Genomic DNA, 21,185 nt, shown 5'->3' on the forward strand with positions numbered 1-21,185 from the left:
GCATGTGGGATCTTCCCGGACCGGGGCACGAACCCGTGTCCCCTGCATCGGCAGGCGGACTCTCAACCACTGCACCACCAGGGAAGCCCTTTATTTTTATACAATTTTTAAAGGTTACTTTCCATTTACAGTTACTACGAAATATTGGTTATATTCCCCATGTTGTACAATATGTCCTTGAACCTGTCTTACACCCAATAGTTTGTACCTCCTTCTCCCCCACTCCCATTTTGGCCCTGCGCCCCTCCCCGCTGGTGACCACTAGTTTGTTCTCTGTATCTGTGAGTCTGCTTTTGTTTTGTTATATTTGTCCATTTGTTGTATTTTTTAGATTTCACATACAAGTGATTCATACGGTATTTGTCTTTTTCCATCTGACTTATCTCACTTAGCATAATGCCCTCCAAGTCCATCCATGTTACTGTAAATGGCAAAATTTCGTTCATTGTTATGGCCCAGTAGTATTCCGTTGTATATATACCACATCTTCTTTATCCATTCATCTGTGGATGGACAGTTGGGTTGCTTCCATATATTGGCTGTTGTAAAGAATGCTGCTATGAACGTTGAGGTTCATGTATCTTTTCAAAGTAGTATTTTCATTTTCTTTGGACATATACCCAGGAGTGGAATTGCTGGGTCATATGGTAGTTCTATTTTTGGTCAAACCAATTTTTCATTCTTTAGGAGATGCAATGATCACTGTTTCTCAAGTTCTGGGGTAAATGTACCTATCTCATATTAACTTTTATTTTTATTTCCAAAATGAAGCCAAAATAATATCACCATATAAAAATAATTCCAAAATACAGAGATTCAAAGAATATGATAGTAGTCTTGATTATTTGCCAGTGGGAAGAAGACAAATGGAAAAACACAATTCCAGGTGGCAGTGACATCTAGTTTTGGTTCTCTTAGGGCAACTTGAAGTTGTTTTGAAGTATTCAGGATAATACTCTTCTTTCTGAACATTGCTTGGAAGTAAAGAGACACTGTTTTAAACAGTCTGAACATTTGGGGGGAGCTTGCTCTGTGTTCTCCAGACAAATAGATCACAGATCCTGCCTGTGCCCCTCCCTCCACATCCCCTCCCAGTTCTACTTATCTGTCTAGTCAAACCTGAGGGACTATTACTTAGAAATCTCAATACCCCACACAAAGTTGGCAGTGAGTCTTTTTTTTTTTTGGATGGCTTCTTTCCTATTTATATTGTTTTGCAGTTTAATTTGATTGTTTGGAGTAGGTAAACAAAACTGTTTTAAACATTGAAGGTTCATTCAGGAACGTGCAATATTATTGCTCAAAATTTGGCTATTTTGTGCTGTTTTGGCTTTTTGAGGGTTTTTTTTAGGCTCCTGTGGAACCTTAAGTTTTGTCTTTTTTTAAAAAACTAAATTTTGTTTCCCTTTCACAGTAGAAATCCTTGAGGAGGGAAGTATTTTAAAGATACCTACTTTAATCAGAAATCACCTGCTCTGGGCTTCCCTGGTGGCGCAGTGGTTGAGAGTCCGCCTGCCGATGCAGGGGACACGGCTTCGTGCCCCGGTCCGGGAAGATCCCACATGCCGCGGAGCGGCTGGGTCCGTGAACCATGGCCGCTGAACCTGCGCGTCCGGAGCCTGTGCTCCGCAACGGGAGAGGCCACAGCAGTGAGAGGCCCGCGTACCGCAAAAAAAAAAAAGAGAGAAATCACCTGCCCTTGGTTCTTGTTCTCCTTGTGATCCATTTTAATGAGCTTTGCCGGTGTTAAGCAGTGTAAAACCCAACGCTAATCAAGCAGTCTCCATGCTTAAAAAAACAAAACCAAAAACACACCCAACCGTGCTCTCTCCCCATTGTCCACCGTATATGCTGTGAATTTAGCGTGCCATTTAAGACCCTCCACGTCTGACCCCATCTGACCTTTCCACATTTAATCTCCCACTGACAGCCTTCCTTCCCTCCAGATCCCTGAAGTGCTGGAAACGGATTTGCCGGGCAAACCAAGCTTCCTCATTGTCTTCTCCTCAAAAATCCATCCTCCTGCCTTCTCCGTGAAGTTCCCTTCTGCTTCCTAGAACTCTGTGGGTGGCTCAACCCGGGCCACCCCAGTAGATTTATTTCTTTGCTGCTTACCCTGCCTGCCCCTCATGTACCTATAAATTCTTTGAAGGCAGAGACTATTAAGCTTGATATATACTTTTAGTGCCTCCAATAGTCCTTTACTGTTGACTTAATTTCATCTTTAAAAGGAACTTTGATTTTAAGGATGTCAGGGTGTCAAAAAAATAGCTATAAATATATATATATATATTTTTTAGAAATTTCATGTAATGTCTGAAACATTTATATTAACGTATTTCCATACAAATAACCTAAAGAAAGTTTAGTATTTGTTGGGTTTTTTTGTTTGTTTGTTTGGTTTTTTATACTGCAGGTTCTTATTAGTCATCAATTTTATACACATCAGTGTACACATGTCAATCCCAGTCTCCCAATTCAGCACACCACCATCCCCACCCCACCGCGGTTTCCCCCGCTTGGTGTCCATACATTTGTTCTCTACATCTGTGTCTTAACTTCTGCCCTGCAAACCGGTTCATCTGTACCATTTTTCTAGGTTCCACATACATGCGTTAATATACGATATTTGTTTTTCTCTTTCTGACTTACTTCACTCTGTATGACAGTGTCTAGATCCATCCACGTCTCAACAAATGACTCAGTTTCGTTCCTTTTTATGGCTGAGTATATATATACCACATTCCGTTGTATATATGTACCACAACTTCTTCATCCATTCGTGCTATAAATATTTTGTTAGGCCAAAAAAGAAAAAAGAGAAAGAAAGGTTTTACAACTTCTTCCCTAATTTGGTGCTAAAGGGTTTAACTATTTTATTACATTAACAGGCTGTGAGGGACCATCTCAAAGGAGGGACTTTGGCTTTGTAAGGTTTTTTTTCCTTAGTTCTGATACTCTATGCTTGGCCCTAGAAAGTACCAAGTCACATCAGATCCTGGCAGCTCATACTTAGAGGTCTGCCTCAGAGAAGCCCGGGACCATGAGGCTAGGACCCTGGCTTCTGGTCCTTGCTCAGACCCTGGCAGGCAGCATCTCAGGACCTTAATCTCCACTTCTTTAGGAACAAGGTCGATTTTTATTTTTGTATTTGAACTTAATTTGGTCAGTACCTTATTAGGCACTGGGGTGGACGTTTTACATTTTATTTTGTCTCACTGTGATCTTTGGCAAGTCAGTTCTCTGAGCCTCACTGTCATCTCTAACATGGGTCCAATAATATAAATCTACCTCCATATGATAAGGAATTCAATGAAAATTGAGACTGTAATTTTATTTGAGAGGGCAAATAGGTGCTTTCAGTGCCTCTGATTGGATGCCTGAAGAAGAGATCTGACTCTATCCACAGTCACACACCCCAGCGCTGACAGGACAGTAATCCTCAACAATGCTACAGAGTTGCACTTGGAATGTTTCCTGCCAGTTTCAGGAATCGCGATGCAGAGGCTGTGCCAGAAACTGCCCTATAGGAATTCCTCTCACTTCCTGCTCTACCCACCACCGCCTGTTCTCCAAGGTAACTAGTGCAGGTGACTAATTCTAATTCCCCTTGACCTTTTATTATTTAGGGTGAGGCATTGCACGAAGACTCTTGCTTTGCCACAGCAGCAGCAGCAGCATCTGGGAACATGCTGTAAATGCATGTTCTTGAGCTTCTCCCCAAACCCAGTGAATCAGAAGCTCACAAGTCCTCCAGGCAATTCTCATACAGGCTGAAGTTTGAGAACCACAGAATAAAATGAATATGAGGAGGCTAAATGGGGGTGGTGCTCTATCTTCTTAGAGTTTCTCTATCAGTGAGAAAGTCGGCGTTCGATCAGTTGATCAGATCTGAGCTGATTGATCGCTAAAACTAAAACATGCAAGTGTTTTTGTTTCATTTGGGAAATTTTTGAGAAAAACACATTAACATGTTAAGTACACACACACAATTTTTCTATTATTTTTTCCAATAAAAGTTAATTTTCCAGGGGCTTCCCTGCTGGCACAGTGGTTGAGAGTCCGCCTGCCGTTGCAGGGGACACGGGTTCGTGCCCTGGTCCGGGAAGATCCCACATGCCGTGGAGCGGCTGGACCCGTGAGCCATGGCCGCTGAGCCTGCGCGTCCGGAGCCTGTGCTCTGCAACGGGAGAGGCCACAACAGTGAGAGGCCCGCGTACCGCAGAAAAAAAAAAGTTAATTTTCCAGAACCAGAATTGGAGTATAATTTGGAACTGTTTCTCTCCTGTTGCGTTGAATGGAGGGGAACAATCTTTGTTAATATCTGCGCAGTATTGCTCCCCTGTATCCTACAGCCTGGCAAGGAGTGCAAGCTCAAGGCACCAGGGAGAACAAGAAAGCATCGTAGTGATTTGGGGTGAGAACAAACTGGAAAAGAGCAGATGATTCTGTCAGTATTGAGTATCTATTATGCGCTCACTGAACACCACTCAGAAGCCTAGGGTTGTTTCTGACCCTCTAGGGTAAGATGGCTGAGGTGTGGGACTCTTTGGGGAAGGAAAGCCGAAAAACGAATCCAGCTTGACTGTAATCAAAGGTTTTACTAGGTAGAGATTGGAGAGTAGCTGGCACTTGCCTTTTCCTACTTCTGCATGGAGGGCTTTGATTGCCCAGTTAATATCGTTTGAGCCTCTATTTGATAAGCCATGATAATCATCCGAGAATCCTTTGTTGTGTTATCTTGAAGGAAGACAATTTCATTCGTGGTCACTCTGGAAATAATTGCACCTGTTTTCAGTGAACAACTTTTTCCTGATATTGTAGAAGCAGTGTTTAGCAGTGGGAAGACCATGCTTGGTTCTATAATGTCCCGTTAAGTTACTTTTTGTCTCTCCCAGTTTCCACGTTCGTAAAATGGGGCTCCTCTTGGAGCCCCATCTTGAAGGGACATAGGTACAATTATATTCACCATCGCTGCCCCCTAGACTCAGAGCCAGGCAACTCCTTTATTTCTAGCCCCCTTGCTGCTCCCCGAAGTATTTTATACATCTCTCTCAGAAGAGCCTTTTACTTTTCATGTGTCTGAGTGGTCCTCTAGATATCACCCCTCCTGTAAGCCATAGTGGGTCTGTATCCAGCGTATTCTAATTCACTTGATCTTAGAAAGTTCTGTACTTAGTGAATTCTAATTAATGTGGTAGTAGTGGAGTTAAGAGTCTCCTGAATAAGCTTTGCACCTGAGTAAGGAAAAATTGTCTCATCCCTGGGATTCCTTGGAGTTTACCAGGTGCCTTCCCAAGGGAAATACACTTTTGTATGTCCTTTAAAGTTTTTTCTTAATTGGTCATTTGCTTTCTGACTTTGAAAAAGTCTGAAAACCTTGGCTGGTGTTCACCTGAGCTAAAAGGAAAGGTCCTGGAGAGGCTGACTTCCTTCCACAGACCCCGAGGTAAGGGGAAGAGCAGCCTGGGGAGAAGACTGATCACTGACCAACTGCATCCCAGTCAGATATGGGGCTACAGAGCTTAGAGTTGGCTTGAGTTTGTCCTGCAGTGGGAATAACCAATCAAAGGCAACTTGGACAACTAGTGTTTCGCTGCAGGACTGAGTCAGTTTCCTTTGCTCTCGGCTTTTGTTGAAATACAACCCCACCTGCACCCTACCCCCTACCCCCTTGACTGCCCTGGAGCTTTTAGTTCACAGACTCAACACCAAGGACACTCTATTTTTCTTTCTTTCTTTTTGCATTTTGTGATTTTCTATCATTATGGCAAGGGTGATAGGTGAGGGGGAGAAGAAGTCAAATACTTCAAGAAGAACCGAAGATCTTAGTTCTCTCAAAAAAGAGGTGAACCGGTTAATGTTAGACAAAGGATAAGCTGCGCGGGTAAAGTGTGAGGTCACTCTGCGGCCAGACTAACTGGCTTTGAAAAGGCCGGTTACCTAAACTCCTCGTGCCTCGGTTTCCTCATTTGTAAAATGGAGATAATAATGGTTCCTGCCTCATGGAGCTGTTATGAATATTGAATGAGGTAATATTTGGGAGGCACACAGAACAGTGTCAGGCACGTACGCATGTTTGTTCAGTAAATAAATGTGCCTCCCGAGTTTCATGAGTTCTAGTTCTGACTTGCTGTGTGTCATTCCTTTCATTCAGCAGATATATTTTTCTAAGTGCTGAAATCCAAATGTGAATATAAGATCTGGTTTCCTAGAAAGTTCTTTAACTTTTTCTTTTTCCAACATAGTTACCTTGTCCCACGTTAAGACTCCTCAGAGCGACTGGGAATTGCAAGTAAAGTGTTTCCTGGTTTCTCTTAAGAACGTTGCTTCAAGGCATTTTTCTTGACATGTTTTGATTGGTAACTATATATTTTTGTATATTACTCAATAAAATCTTGTCTTACCAACTGTATTTAAGTTATCATGGCTTCCCTCAAGTATTTTAGGATTCATTCCAGATGAGAATTTAAAGCCGACCATATTTAATTCTCTGACAATCCTGTGGTCACAGACATTCTTTTTTTCTATTCGGTTCAAGCCTTTAGAGAGCTACATGTAAAGTTTTATTTACTGATAAGTCTGTTTCTCACATCAAAGGAAGTTAAACGTCCCTACCCCCATATTGCCTTAAGGATTACTCTTGAATTTGTTTTTCTATAGGAATAAGGTAACTTCTAGGTCAATATGATAACTTCCAGGGTTAATGACTTCTACCGAAGACTTGTGGGCAGGGTGACTCAGGGCAGGTGACCGCTGCTCACCTTCCCCTTAACCCGGAAATTAAATGAGAGAATATGTGTAAATTGCCACCTGAAATGCTCCCTGGCTTCATGGGTCTTCCGGAAATGGCAGTTGTTAACGATTTGAGGAAAGGCAGCGGAATGGATACGGTTAAATGCCTGTGTTAATGTCCCCAACCCAGGGCCTGGCTGACTTCTGCGGATTTCATAATTGCAAGGAAGCCCTTACTGAGTACATTTCTCTGGTGACTGGGGTAGTGATGGGGGAGGGCTTTCCCGTGCCGGTTCCCTCCGCGGGCTGCCGGGCTGTGTGCTCGGGTGTGGGCTGGCTGCCACCCTCACGCAGCGCACGTAGCCCTGTCACTCAGCCGTCACCCCGCTGGCCGGGAGCCAGGCCTCTGCGGGAAGCGCCGCCTTCCCAAACCCAAACAGCCTGTATTGCTGTGTCGATGTTCCGGGGCCTGTTTACTGTGCTTAATTGCAGGACTCTGCTTGAATCCCCTCCAAGGAGAGGAATTAAGCAGAATTCGAATAGGAGTGACAATAGTCTCTTAAATTCCTGGCCTCTGAGAGTTTCAGTGGCTTCTGGGGAAAGGTGATTCATTCAAGTTCAGGGTGATTTACTCAGGTTCATGCACGAAGTACAGGATCCCCTGAAATAGAATCTTGATCTCGTTCAGTTAGACCTTACAAGCCTGTGAATCCTTTGTGACCTTATGCATGCGTGTGTGTGTGTGTGTGTGTGTGTGTGTGTGTGTGTGTGTGTGTGCATCTATGCATATTTCTGAGAGTGGGTGTGGGAGCCCAGCTCTTTAATGTAAGAATCTCAAGGAGCTAAGAGAACTGAGTAGAAGGTTTCAGAGTCTTTTTTTTTTGTTTTGTTTTTTTTTTGTTTTTTTTTTTTAACATCTTTATTGGGGTATAATTACTTTACAATGGTGTGTTAGTTTCTGCTTTATAACAAAGTGAATCAGTTATACATATACATATGTTCCCATATCTCTTCCCTCTTGCGTCTCCCTCCCTCCCACCCTCCCTATCCCGGTTTCAGAGTCTTGATAGTTGTTGATAGTTGGTTGAATGATCCCAAAGTTAGGATCAAGTTCATAGTAAAGAGGGGCATTGATGAAAAAGGTCTCCCCGAGGACAGGTTTTCAGGTGAATATGGTAAATTCCCTGCCCTTCTAGGCAGGATGCTCTTGCCTGATCAGGAGGAACCAGCAGGCCTACTTCACCAGAGCAACTGAGAGTTGCTTATATCAATAACTTCTGATTTTTCATTTTCAGAATTACTGAAGCTCCTGCATTTCAGCAAAGTTCAGGTATGGGGGCATAATGATTATTGCTCTAAATTGGAGGTGAGGTTATATGTGGCAGAGTTCTGGGTACGTGGGTTCAGGGAGGGGAATTTTTAGTGTGGATTTAGGGCACACGAGGAAGGCAGAAGTTCCCAGGATAGAAACAGAATAGTAGAAGACATTTTAGTGAAAAACTTGGGGTTCGTTTTCAAGATTACTTACCTGATGGATATTAACTGATGTTCTGAATCTTCTGAATTGTGTGGTCAGATGCTGAAACTTTGGGAAGGGGAACGTGGTAGCTGGACACAGCTCTTGCTTTTGCCCACCAAAAGCATATTTCCCATTTCTCCCTCATTTTGTTACCTCAGTCTTTAACTAGGGCACTAGGAGGAAGGAACTAGCTAGGCTTGCTCTTAACTAACAAGACAGATAACAAGCAAGATGCCAAAATAACTAGTGACAGTTTGCACACTTGTTTCCTTAAAGTGCCTACGTTATCTCCAGCTAATTTCTTTATGCCAATCTAGATGACATGAGAATGAATATAAAGACTCTAAAGCACTTCTTCTGCTTATGAGCTGTTCATCACACTGAGAGCTTGCTTTTTTGTAAGAGGCTGGCCGCAAGGTGAACTCTTGTTTAGTGACATTTTCTTGAAACTGTTGAAGAAAGCTTTGCATAGTTGCAACTATGTTGTAAAGATGCGTTGTAAATATTGTAGGAATTTAAGTGATTTAGGTAATATATATATATATTTTAAAATTTTTATTGAAATATAGTTGATTTACAATATCATGTTAGTTTCAGGTGTACAAGTGATTCCCTTACACACACATACACACACACACATATTCTTTTTTAGATTCTCTTCCATTATAGGTTCTTACAAGATATTGAGTAGAGTTCCCTGTGCTATGCAGTGCGTGCTTGTTGGTTATCTATTTTATATATAGTCGTGTGTATATTTTAATCCTAAACTCGTAATTTATCCCCCACCCCTTCCCCTTTGGTAACCATAAGTTTGTTTTCTATGTCTATGAGTCTATCTCTGTTTGGTAAATAAGTTCATTCGTATCATTTTTTAAGATTCCACATGTAAGTGATATCATATGATTTTTGTCCGATTTAGGTAATATAAACTGGACCCATTTCTGACCAGAAAACTTCAGCTTTTACATTTGCTTAGCTGTTTTTCCAAGCTAAACAAGGTGCATGGCCTTGTGTATTTCTTCTCAAGTCTTTACACATCTAATACTCTATGTGGTTAGTGTCTTATGGTAAAGAGAGGAGGGATCCTGGGCCCCCATTGCTATATCCAGAGCGGACATGGGGGAAGGACTTGAGGGGAGAGAGGTTTGGCAGAGGCCTGTGCAATGTGGATGGCACTGAAGGATGAAGGATACATCTGAGCCTGGTAAAGAGAAATGGGGAAGGTGCCTCCTTGTAGCTCAGGAAGTAACACAGAGTAGCTTGATCTCTTGGGAGAGCCTCAGACAGTGATCTCAAAATCCAGCCTGATATGTTTTTTTGTGGCCCTGATTTAACAATCGGGATAAAAAATATACAGGAGAGTTTACATACAAATCCGGTTCAGTTCCCTGCTACTGTCCTAAAATCTGAAGATTTTGTAACACCGGCCCCTCATTGCCAAGGTTAGAAAATTCCCTAGTTGTAGTTAGCATGGTACACACTCTAGAGTTTTGACACATATATACCTGGTTGGCTTCAATTTTTTATGTTACTTGCAAGGGCCACAGGCTATATGAGTTTGCCAGCCCCGGGTTCGAAGCTACAAAGCACTTAGGTAGGATCGGATCCCTGAAGGGGAGACATTCTGAAGCCCCAGTGGAGGGGAAGACAAAAACATGCACATCATCAGTTTTAAAAATAGCTGACATTAAGCAGCATTTAGTGTGTGCCAGGCCTTGCACTGTTTTACACGGATTGTCACCGTCAATCCTCATAAACCCATTTTTCAGATGAGAAAACTGAGGTGTGAAGAGGTTAAGTACAGGTTATTCTGTGTTTAGGTTACATTTTATTAAAATATGCTTTGCTAGGGACCGTTCGTAATTCAAAACAAATCCTTACCAAGATTGGCTGGTATTTCTGCTTCACGGTTAGAGGGGCCTAGCATTTGGCCGTGGACCAAAATACCAGTTTAAAGGTCACTCAGCCTGGCAGTTTTGAAGTTATGCTATTCTTGACAAATTTTTAAAAATGGGTTCATATTTATTGCAAATTTGGTAAGTAAAATAAGACTTGATTACTATTTTAATTTGCTGAGTTAAACTTTATGTAAAACGTCACTCTCTTTTTTAAGATCAAGTCATACTAGTGACTGACGCTGAAGTCATGAGTGATGTAAAATACATTTCTATGAAACATCTATGTTGTTGATTGTTTTTAGAGAAGTGGTGAATCTGAGTGGAGGCTGGGATAGGACAGATGTGTCCCCTTCCCACCCATGAATGACAGTGGAGGTCAATGATGCCAGTTGTTTGAAATGGTGTATATATGCGATCAAACTTGTTTCAATTAAGAACATTCTGTTTAGGCACTGGGATGGAAATCCTGGACTTTCCTCTTTCAACTTTACCTTTGGGATTGATGAGATATGGCTTTTTATGAAGCCAACTCAGTAATACCCCTTAACAGAAACTGTTTTCTTTCCACCTGTGGCATTTGGGGAGCAGATTTTGTTACTTGGGTTTGGCTGTCAAAGTTCTATATGTCTGGGGCTTCCCTGGTGGCGCAGTGGTTGAGAGTCCGCCTGCCGATGCAGGGGACACGGGTTCGTGCCCTGGTCCGGGAAGATCCCACGTGCCGCGGAGCGGCTGGGCCCGTGAGCCATGGCCACTGAGCCTGCACATCCGGAGCCTGTGCTCTGCAACGGGAGAGGCCACAACAGTGAGAGGCCCGCGTACCGCAAAAAAAAAAAAAAGTTCTATAGGTCTGTGTACATTTTCAAAGAATCCTTATACATTTACTGCCTGAACGTGGCCGCCTAGGTATCCAGAGCACGTATCTCTGGTCTAGAGCCAGTTTGGGAGCCTGGGAGGGGTTCACCCCTCTCCACTCATTTCCTTTTGCTACATAGCTATGGAGAAGCCTCTGGGCATGGTGCAGGGGGTGGGGGGTGTCCACGATGGGGCCGTAGGAAGGGATGGTGAATACATAAGGGGACATGTGGAGTTATCTGCCCATCCAAGAATAGAAGTATAGGACTAAATTGTATGTGCTATTGCAGGTCACACTAACATATTATTAAACTTGTATAAATTTCAAATATTAATCTAGTCCGCAAGTTCTGGCAAATAAAAAGTCGGCGATAAGTGAGACTTCCTCCTGATGGGTGTCGGTGTTATTGCGCAGCGTGTTTGTCACATGATCACTGAAGTACTCTGGTGATGTTCTTATTGTCCTGGAGCGTTCTCCTCCTCTGTACACTCTAACTCCCTTGCTGGCTTGATGAGGTTTGGATAGCAGCTCTGTAGAACTAACTGATCGGTTTCCAGGGTTTGTTTCTGCCCCGTGCATGATTTGGCATAGAAACGCATGACGTTATTGAAGTGAGCCTTGCTTCTCAGCGCATCCTTAGCCTCCTGGTTTTAGACTGTGTCAAAACCCAACAGATACTGGGAATGTGCCCAAGCCAAGACCCATCTCCTGTGGCTCTTGTCCAGAAAACACTGATAAAATTGGCCTGTGTAGTTTCAACAGGCCCACTGAGGCTCACAGTGATTTGCTTGCATTGTTTTGAACTTGATGCTATGGTTTCAGGAACCAGGAGAGAAGGTGAAGATTCACTCTGGCCAGAAAAATTCTATTTCTCTCCCTTAAGCAATCTGATACTTTGCTGACACTTAGGAGTTTTGTCCTAGTGATAAGTCCCCTGGAATGTGCTAGCTCCTTCTCTACGGGTGGGTTTTATAGATGCAGCAGTACACACAAAAGGACGTACTTTTTTGAGTTTGTGTCTCTTTTTATCAGTATTTGCTCTAAGCTGAGTCCTGAGGCAGTTAAGCACTTCCTAATGCCCTGAAGAACTCTGTTGCTGCTTCCGGGGTTGATGCTTAGATAGAGTCTGAGATCTTCTTGGACCATCAGAGGCTGGGTAACCCAAGCCATTTTTTACAGGAAAGAAACCAAGCCTGGGATCACATGATTAGTTGCAGAGTAAATTAGATGGCAGACATCCAGACCACTGACCTTTTCCTTAGAGTAAAGCTGTTTAAGAATATAAGATTATGTAGCATTTCTTTTGAATTGTATTTTATTTACTTTTTATACAGCAGGTTCTTATTAGTTATCTATTTTATGCATTTTAGTGTATACATGTCAATCCCAATCTCCCGATTCATCCCATCACCACCACCTCCCCCCGCCACTTCCCCCCTTGGTGCCCATACGTTTGTTCTCTACATCTGTGTCTCTGTTTCTGCCCGATTATGTAGCACTGATGGAGTACTTTTTCTTCTTTTCAGAGCTTCACAGTGGGGAGAGGCTGAGTTGGTAGGGAATTCAGCCTATAATTGTTTGTGGCTTAAGTGACTTTCATTATTGGCTCAGTGGTGGCTCTTATAATCCTAATAGCTGCTTCCAGGGATGGGTAATTCCCTAGTCATTATAGGCGACTTCATTTATCTCTTCTTCCCCAGCTAGACTCATCATTTCTGTCTGCTACCGATCACCTTTCCCCAAGCCATCCTTTGCTTGGTGGTACCAACATTTGTTAAATCTCGATTGGAGTAGCCTCAGAATTCCGCCTCTGAAAGATGTTCAAGCTCACAGCCTAACTTCAGCTCTCAGATGACACTGCATTGACATTTTAGACATTCAAAGGCAGGATATGGGGATTGCTAGCTGTATAGGGATATAATGCTTGAGAGATACGGTGATTTAAGCCTTAAGATCCACGTAAAGCCAAGTTACTATTCAGCCTTATTTTTGTTCTAGTATGCAAGAAGCCTTTCAAGTACATGCCTAGCTCATGTCTTCGTGTTACCACTGGGAGTGACTTGGCACCCATGGTTTTGAAGCTGATTCATTGAGCCACTAGTGTTATTAGTTTGGACTCTACCTGACTGGTTGTTTTACCAGTGAAACAGTCTTGCCATTTATGAAGGAAAATGTGAACTGGATCGCTACATGTATGTTTGAAGATATGCTTTAAAATGACAAAAATCTCTATTGATCTAGGCAGAAAGTAAACTTACTGTTTAGAGGAAAGAGCTGTTTGCTATTCATTCATTTATCAAATTTTAAAACAACACAAAAAGGGCATTCCCTGGCAGTCCAGTGGTTAGGACTCCGCGCTGTCGCTGCTGAGGGCCTGGGTTCAATCCCTGGTTGGGGAATTAAGATCCCACAAGCCCCGCGGTACTCCCCTCCCCTCCAAGAAAAAAATCAAATTTAATCAGATACCTTCTGTGCGTCAGGAACTGTTCTAGACACTAAGAATACATCAGCAAACAAAACAGAAAAAATATCCTTTTTCTCCTCTTGTGTTGACAATATCTTCCCTGCATGTATCTCATCCCTACAAAGATATTTTAGAAATAAGTCAGTGTCCTGTGAAAAGAACTGGCTTTTTACACTTTGTCTAATTTTTTCTACTTTTTGCTATAAATTTTCCAGGGAACAATTAGAGATTTGTTACCCTCTTCATAGTAATTCCCTAATAGTACTTGTTAGTAGGATTTTTAGTTTGGCTTCCTGCTTTATTTCTCCACCTGACTGATACAGGTAGCGCTTGGGCAAAAGGAAGAGAATTTCAGGTTATCATTTAATTTGATAATTGTCAGGAGGAGGAAGACAAGCATTGAAGAATGCATTAAGATGTGTCTGTGGCTTTTTCTATGAACTGGATCTGACTATCATCTATGCTGACAAGTCGGGGCACAGCTTCCATTGACCCTCCCCTCTTCTTTCTATCCTAAGCATTTTATTGTACAAGCCTAACCTTTTTCTCCTTCATCACTGGTTCCTGTCTCTTTGTAAATGCAAGTATCTTTAGCCATTGATTCAGTGATTCAGGGGCACTTGTCAATAATGCATAATCCCTAAACTCCAAACCTAGTGATTATGATTTTGTGGCTCTAGGGTGGGAACCCAGAACCTGCTTTTTCAAAAAGAAAGATTGAAGAAAGGCGGGGCATCCTAATGACAACCATAGATACTGTCCAAAATGTTCTAGAATTGTGGGAATATTGTTGAACTACTTTCCACTGGGCTGAGCCATAAGGTATAACTTGGCTGTTAATCATATACGCTGAAGAGTCCAAATTCATGTACTGTACGTGAAGTGAAGAAGCCAACAGTCAACTATGTCATGTGGCACCCAAGGAGACTGTGTTACTCAGCTGTTCACTGGTGGGAGAAGATTGGTTCAGCTTTGTTAACCAGCTTCCCTGGGATTTCTCCATAGGCGATGGTGGCTTGCTACCCAGGAAATGGAACAGGTTATGTTCGACATGTGGACAACCCCAGCGGTGACGGCCGCTGCATCACCTGCATCTACTATCTGAACAAGAACTGGGATGCCAAGGTACTTGGAATAATGGGAGTAGAGTGAGGGGTTAGGAACTATAGGAAAAGAATTCAGATGACTTAGAGGAAAGTTTGCAGTTCATAATCCCCACTGATGAATCCTTTCTATTTCATATTTTTTCTTTTTTCCTCTTACGGTGTTAGTACTAAAGTGGATGAGATGAAAATAATAGATATGAAGTTAATTTGATGGGAGTGGGTGGGTAGGGCCATTATTAGGTTATAGGTTATAATTTGATGGTTGATGAAGAGAAAATAATTTATAATTTTAGGAATGGGGATCAATTTCTTTAGTCTAATCCAGAGCTGATAGGATTCTTGAGTCTCAATGTGGAATAAGATACATACTTTTCCCTGCCAGGAGCAACACTGAGAGAATTTCACAAAAATAGAACTGTAGGATATTAAACTATCCCCAAGTGAGGTTTCCCACACAGTCCTCCCTCTTGGAGTAAAATGTCTCCCTGGTGGCCTCTTGCCATGGTTTACTATGGTTTGTGAATGCCAAAGGTTTCATGGCTTATTTTTATATTTTTGAACATATATATAGATAGAGATATGAAGTCTGGTTCCACGCTGACAAACATTTGTCTGGAATATGTATGCTTTCTGAAAGCTGGGGATGATTTAGGAGTCTGAGAAGTTGGAGGACTTTTCAGGCTTATTTGGCTTTTGAACCTTCTGCAACTCCTTTCACTATTCATTAGGCCAGATACTTGCTGTCATAAAGCAAGGATATTTTATCTGGGGTCAGAAAAACTAAGCCTGGGAAACCAGTGAATTAGTGACAAGGTTTGTGTCGGCTCCCTATTGGTAACGTGACTGAAATATATCCCTTAGTTGTCCTTTGAAATCTTGAAAGGTAGCGTTATAGGCAAGAGGGTAAAGTTGTCAGATCAGTGATGATAAATCACAAAGTATGAAATCATTCAAAAAATAGTTGAGTGCCTGCTAGCGCCGGGCATTGTGCTGTGAGGAAACGTCGACCTGTGAGGTCTGAATTCTACCTTGACGTGGTTATTCTAGTAGGACAGCTTGGGTGTACATGTAAAAAAAAGTAATTCAAGGAAGAGAGTGATATATGTCATGAAAGATAAGGTCGTCTGAGAGTTCAGAAAAAAGAGCATGTAACTTTCAACTGATGAAATCGGATAGGAGATAGAGGAGCTCAAAAGAAAGCTGTAAATTCTAATTGAAGGGGAGGTTATTGTGTGGTCCCTATCCTAGGGAGCTGTTAATATTAGACTGAACTCTATGAAATTGCTGGGGGGAGGGGCGGGAGGGGGTTATAGGTCAGAAACAGTCGAATATTGGCAATTCTGTATGATTTGACCTAGTAGTACTCCATGTTGTATCCATGGACTCCGTGATTATGAGGGTGGGAAGGCTTCATTTGGTGGGAAGTGAATAAGGAGATATATCTAGCCAAATTTGAAATAACATTTAATACAAAGGATGAGGCTGAAGTAAAAATTTGGGAGTAACATGCGCTTGGAGTGGCGGCTGGAAGATGGCTTTGTTTCTAGATGAGGCTGACGTATCATTGATAATGACTATGTGTGAGGCAATAATCTCCCTTCTTTGTGGCCCTCAGCTACATGGTGGGGTCCTGCGGATATTTCCAGAAGGGAAATCGTTCATAGCGGATGTGGAGCCCATTTTTGACAGACTCTTGTTCTTCTGGTCAGACCGCAGGAACCCACATGAAGTCCAGCCTTCCTATGCAACCAGGTAACGGCCAGGGCCACGATTCCTCTTGAGAAGCTCCGTGTACAAACGCCCAGAGAATTCTCTAAACTTGTGTTCTATGCAGATGAGGGACCAACCACCCCCCAAAGCTCCTAGCAAACCTGTTTGAAGTCAATAAAAATTAAAGGAGAAATTTGGGGTTCTCTAGTACACAAACCTAACATCAGTTTGAACTATTAACAAATTGTTTTCCATTAGGTGAGCATCTTGGATTCCGAATTTCCCAGAGCATTTTTCTCTTCTCTCCTTTCTTCCCCCTACCCCCTTTAAAAAAAAAAACCTAACGTTGAACCACCCCTGGAGAATGTTGGCTGCCACATAACAGGAATTCTGTCTGGTTAGCTCTGGATGAGTTTACAAGTTGCCAGTTGCAAGCAGAGAAAGAACCTCGAGAAGAGAAAGAGGAATTTGTAACACAACATTGTAAATCAACTCTACTCCGATACAAATTTAAAAGAAAAAAAAAAAAAGAAAGAGGAATTTGTTCTGATTTCTTTTCCTTTTTACCCTTTCCTGAGCTTAAAATTAGATTGGGCTTACTATACCCATCATGTCCCAACAATTGGATTTTTCAGACTTCTTTCTTTAGATCATGCATGGGGAGATTTTCAGAGTAACTGAACAATTTAGTATTGTTTACTATTAATCTGAAAACCCTTGATGTAATCTTAATTTCAGATTCTGCCTCTCATTTGCCTTTGTTTTATGGCCAAAGCAGGTGGTATTGGAGCTCTGTGGGGTGCAGCCTGAATTGGGAATAGCAGTTGGGCGCAGGGAGGAGAGAGGTTGGGTAGAAAGGTAATGCCTAAACCTTAACAAGACTGATTACATCAAAATCACAGGTGTTAACAGCTTAAGGTTTATGTGGCCCCTTCCAGAAATCACAGATCTGAGCCCCACATAGAGTTGCGTATGAAATACCAAATTGGGACGTGCCCTGGGTGAGCAGGTAACTGATTCTACCAGCAAAGCCTGCTTGTGGCTTCTTTAATGTTGTACAATAATTGGACCCTGTCATTTGTGCAGAATTCCCTCGTTCTTCCTAAGTTCCTTTATGACCAGGGTCACAGGGGAAACATTAGCACATGCTGATGGGAAGCCTTTGGAAAAAGTCAGGTGCTATAGAAATTCCATTAACTAGTAATAATAATAAAATGCAACTTTTTGAAAACGCATGCATGAAATTACTCCTATTATAGTCTGTCCCATAGATGGGACGCAGTAGAAAGCTTGAGGCCATTGCATCGTTGCCTCAATGTCCAAAACTAAAGAAAAAAGCCAGGAGTTTTACGTGTCCCGTCATTTGATAAGTTATTCTTCAAAGCTTCACTCCTTTGTGCTCTCCCCATCAGCTTAGGTCTCTCAGTCTTTAGCAGAATGACTCCCTTCTAGCCCTTTCTGTGTAGATCATCTTAACCTGTTACATTATTTGTCAAATTTCCTTTCCTGCCTGCTAGAGCCTGAGCTCCTTGAGTAAGAGGCTGATGTATTCACATGACCATTTGAATTCCCATCGCCCAGGATAATGCCTGGAGCATACATGGAATTCCTTAAATGTTTTATTACATTTAAATAGACTTGAAACCAGAGAAGTTTATTTTAAATTAAAATTGGGATGGACCTCTGATAATAGGAAAAGTTTTAAATGTTGGCTTTACAAATGACTGTTATGTGAAATTCATAGTATTTATTTTTGGTAGTATTTTTAAACCTCTTTTCTAATATCTACTTATCTTTCACAGATATGCCATGACTGTTTGGTACTTTGATGCTGAAGAAAGGGCAGAAGCCAAAAAGAAATTCAGGAATTTAACTAGTATGTGTTTGATAATTTTCTGTGACTTTTGACCAAGTCAATCCTTGACTTTTATTCGAGATTTTTATGTATATTCTAATATACTCTGTTCAGTCTCAGCCGTATATATATGCAGGACTGCATATATATATATGATGACAGCCTGGTGGACTTAATTCTGAAACCCTGGCCTTAGCTCTTCTGGAAAAATCAGAAAAAATGCGAAGGACATCCCCTGTGACTGTCACTGATTGTGTGACAGTTTATAATAGATGGGAAACAGTTAACTTTTGATCGTTAATGTTTGTCCGTCAAACATAACGTTAAATTTTGCCCATGATTTTGGCACATTGCAAAGGAAATACAGTGGATCCCAACAACGACGGTTAATTTGTTATATTGGTACGGGACTGTGACTCTCATTAAAAAAACTGGGCTCATGTAATATAAACTGAATGACGTAAGGTCATTCCTGTCCCCTCCAACCAGTATTGTAAAGCAGCGTTTCCGAAAATACATTGTATTGAAAGCCAAGTCAGTTTGCGGGAAGGTAAAATTCCTGGTCCCCAAATGTGGGAAATGTTATATACTGTATCTCTTTCTTGAAGAGTCACAGTGCTTGTGGGCATATTAATCAAGAAAAATTAATCTAAGAAATCTTAAAGATGTATGTAACATTGCCTAACCCATGATCCATTTGGACTGTCTACCTAGCAAATCCCAAAGAAAACACATTTTGCTAAGCCCTGTCAGGAGGCACTCTGCTCACTTTGTTCTGTAAGATGGGAAGCATTTGCCGGAGGCTTTTGGGGTGACATTTGTGACATGAAAGTCATCAGATTTGGTTCCTTACCCTCTTCATTTTCTTTTCTCTTCCCAACCCAGGGAAAACTGAACCTGCCCTCACTGAGGAGTGACCCTGATCTGAAATCTGCTGGCCTCATTCATTTTAGTAACAGTTCCTGAATTCACTTTTAAGAGTTGAGATCCAAAGAAGGCCACTTCTTTAGTGACTCGGTGATGAGAACCCCCCTATTGCTTGCATCATTCACATCCCTGTCTTGCGTACGGTACTTTGTGTTTTCTTGCCAAGACTCCATCTACCTTCAGACACTCTCTTTGCCAGATGAACTCATTTGCTAACTCCAGAAATACCTGCAGACGACCTAGCTGGCCAGCGGTTTCATTGTCAGATTTGGTAATCCTGGGTATCAAAGCAAGAACCTGGAAGCACAGGCGAGGGACTGAATCTTACTTGCACTTTATGTACACTTCCTGATTTGAAAGGAGGAGGTTTGCAAAGAAGTTAGACGGTGACAGATGCCACAGAGAGGCATCACTGAAGCCTTAACAGCAGGAAACAGAAATTTGTGTCATCTGAACAATTTCCAGATGTTTTTAATCCAGGGCTGTTGGGGTTTCTGGAGGATTATCACAACCTAATGACGTTATTACCTCTAGAAAGGGCTGCTGTCATAGTCATCAATTTCTAAATATCCTGTGGGTGGACACTCCTTTTTCCTGGTCCTGCAAACTGGACTTGCTGCCTCTGCCCCATTTTGCTGAAAATATGACTTTCTGATCAAAGATGACAACACCATTTATTTTCTATTTTCACTTCTGACTTAGAGAACCTCATTCATTCATTGTTCTGGTTGCTTTGTTGAAATGAAATCTGAATTTAAATCAAGGGGAAAAAATCTTCCTGGTAGTTTAGAGCCAACAGCCTCTGATAATGGTGTCAAAAGACCTGGGTCTACTGATATACAATAAACGTGTGCATCTTGAATGATTTAAGATTGGAGATGGAGTTGGAAATGTGGGCATTTCTGTTTTTCAGTTTTCCTTTCTAATGAGCTCACCCTTCTTCTTTAACAAAATAAGAAAATCACAAAAACTAGGGCACTGTATTTTAAAAAGGAAATGGAAATAAAACAAAAAATCCTGAAAAGCTGCTTGAGTTCTTCCACATTTTCTGACCCTAGTAGCCTCTTTTCAACAGATTTGACTTCAGATCCACTGTGGTTGGCAGTGTGGCCAGAATCATGGAATTTGCTAGAACTGTGGGAAGCTCTGCTCCTACAGTAAGCACAGATTCCGCTGCCTCAAGAACTCTCTATTGAGCTCCTGTTTTATGCAAGTTACTTTTCTTAGTTTTCAACTCCATTTTCATATTTTTTAAATCCTTGTAATTTCTTGTTTGAAAATCCCATGAACATTAAGGGGCCAGAAATATTTTCTTTGGTCACTGACAGATATATAGACTTTCCAGGAAAGAAGCATATTTTTGTGTGTGTGTGTCTGGTTTGGAAAATTTCCAGATAAGACTTGTCTTCATTCTCACGACTGCTCTGTTTTTTTTCTGTAGTACTCATCACCTCCTAACTTACTGTGTAATTTACTTATTTATTATGTTCATTGTCTGGTATCCTTCCTCTAGAGTGTAAGCACAATGAAGACAGGGATTTTTGTATGTTTTTAATCAATGGAATGTATTCCCAGCACCTAAAATAGTGCCTGGCACATAGTAAGGGCTCAGTAAATACTTGTTGAATAAACTCACTCTCCTGCTGTAGCATTTTTTTTTTTTTTTTTTTTTTTTTTTTTTTCGGTACGCGGGCCTCTCACTGTTGTGGCCTTTCCCGTTGCAGAGCACAGGCTACGGACGTGCAGGCTCAGCGGCCATGGCTCACGGGCCTAGCTGCTCCGCGGCATGTGGGATCTTCCCGGACCGGGGCACGAACCCATGTCCCCTGCATCGGCAGACGGACTCTCAACCACTGCACCACCAGGGAAGCCCCATTTTTTTGTTTGTTCATTTATTTATTTTATTTATTTTGTTTTGGCTGCGTTAGGTCTCTGTTGCTGCGCGCGGGCTTTTCTCTAGTGGCGGCAGGCGGGGACTGCTCTTTGTTGCAGTGCGAGGGCTTCTCATTGCAGTGGCTTCTCTTGTTGTGGAGCACGGGCTCTAGGCACCCGGGCTTCAGTAGTTGTGGCACATGAGCTCAGTAGTTGTGGCGCATGGGCTTAGTTGCTTTGCGGCAT

The 21,185-nt window shown here is 42.0% G+C and overlaps 1 protein-coding gene across 1 annotated transcript in view; it reads left to right on the forward strand.

Annotated features, from left to right (window-relative positions):
- Positions 1–20,702, forward strand: part of EGLN3 (egl-9 family hypoxia inducible factor 3) — a 28,602-nt gene extending 7,900 nt beyond the window's left edge. Inside the window, exons 2-5 of the mRNA XM_033851193.2 lie at positions 14,475–14,594; positions 16,191–16,327; positions 18,088–18,161; positions 19,026–20,702. Of these exons, the coding sequence (XP_033707084.1) occupies positions 14,475–14,594; positions 16,191–16,327; positions 18,088–18,161; positions 19,026–19,057 (363 nt within the window). The 3' untranslated portion in view covers positions 19,058–20,702. The remainder of the gene's footprint in view (positions 1–14,474; positions 14,595–16,190; positions 16,328–18,087; positions 18,162–19,025) is intronic.
- The last annotated feature ends 483 nt before the right edge of the window (positions 20,703–21,185 follow it).

The sequence above is a fragment of the Tursiops truncatus genome, chromosome 2, assembly GCF_011762595.2.
Source record: "Tursiops truncatus isolate mTurTru1 chromosome 2, mTurTru1.mat.Y, whole genome shotgun sequence".
In the NCBI taxonomy this organism is placed as follows: domain Eukaryota; kingdom Metazoa; phylum Chordata; class Mammalia; order Artiodactyla; family Delphinidae; genus Tursiops; species Tursiops truncatus.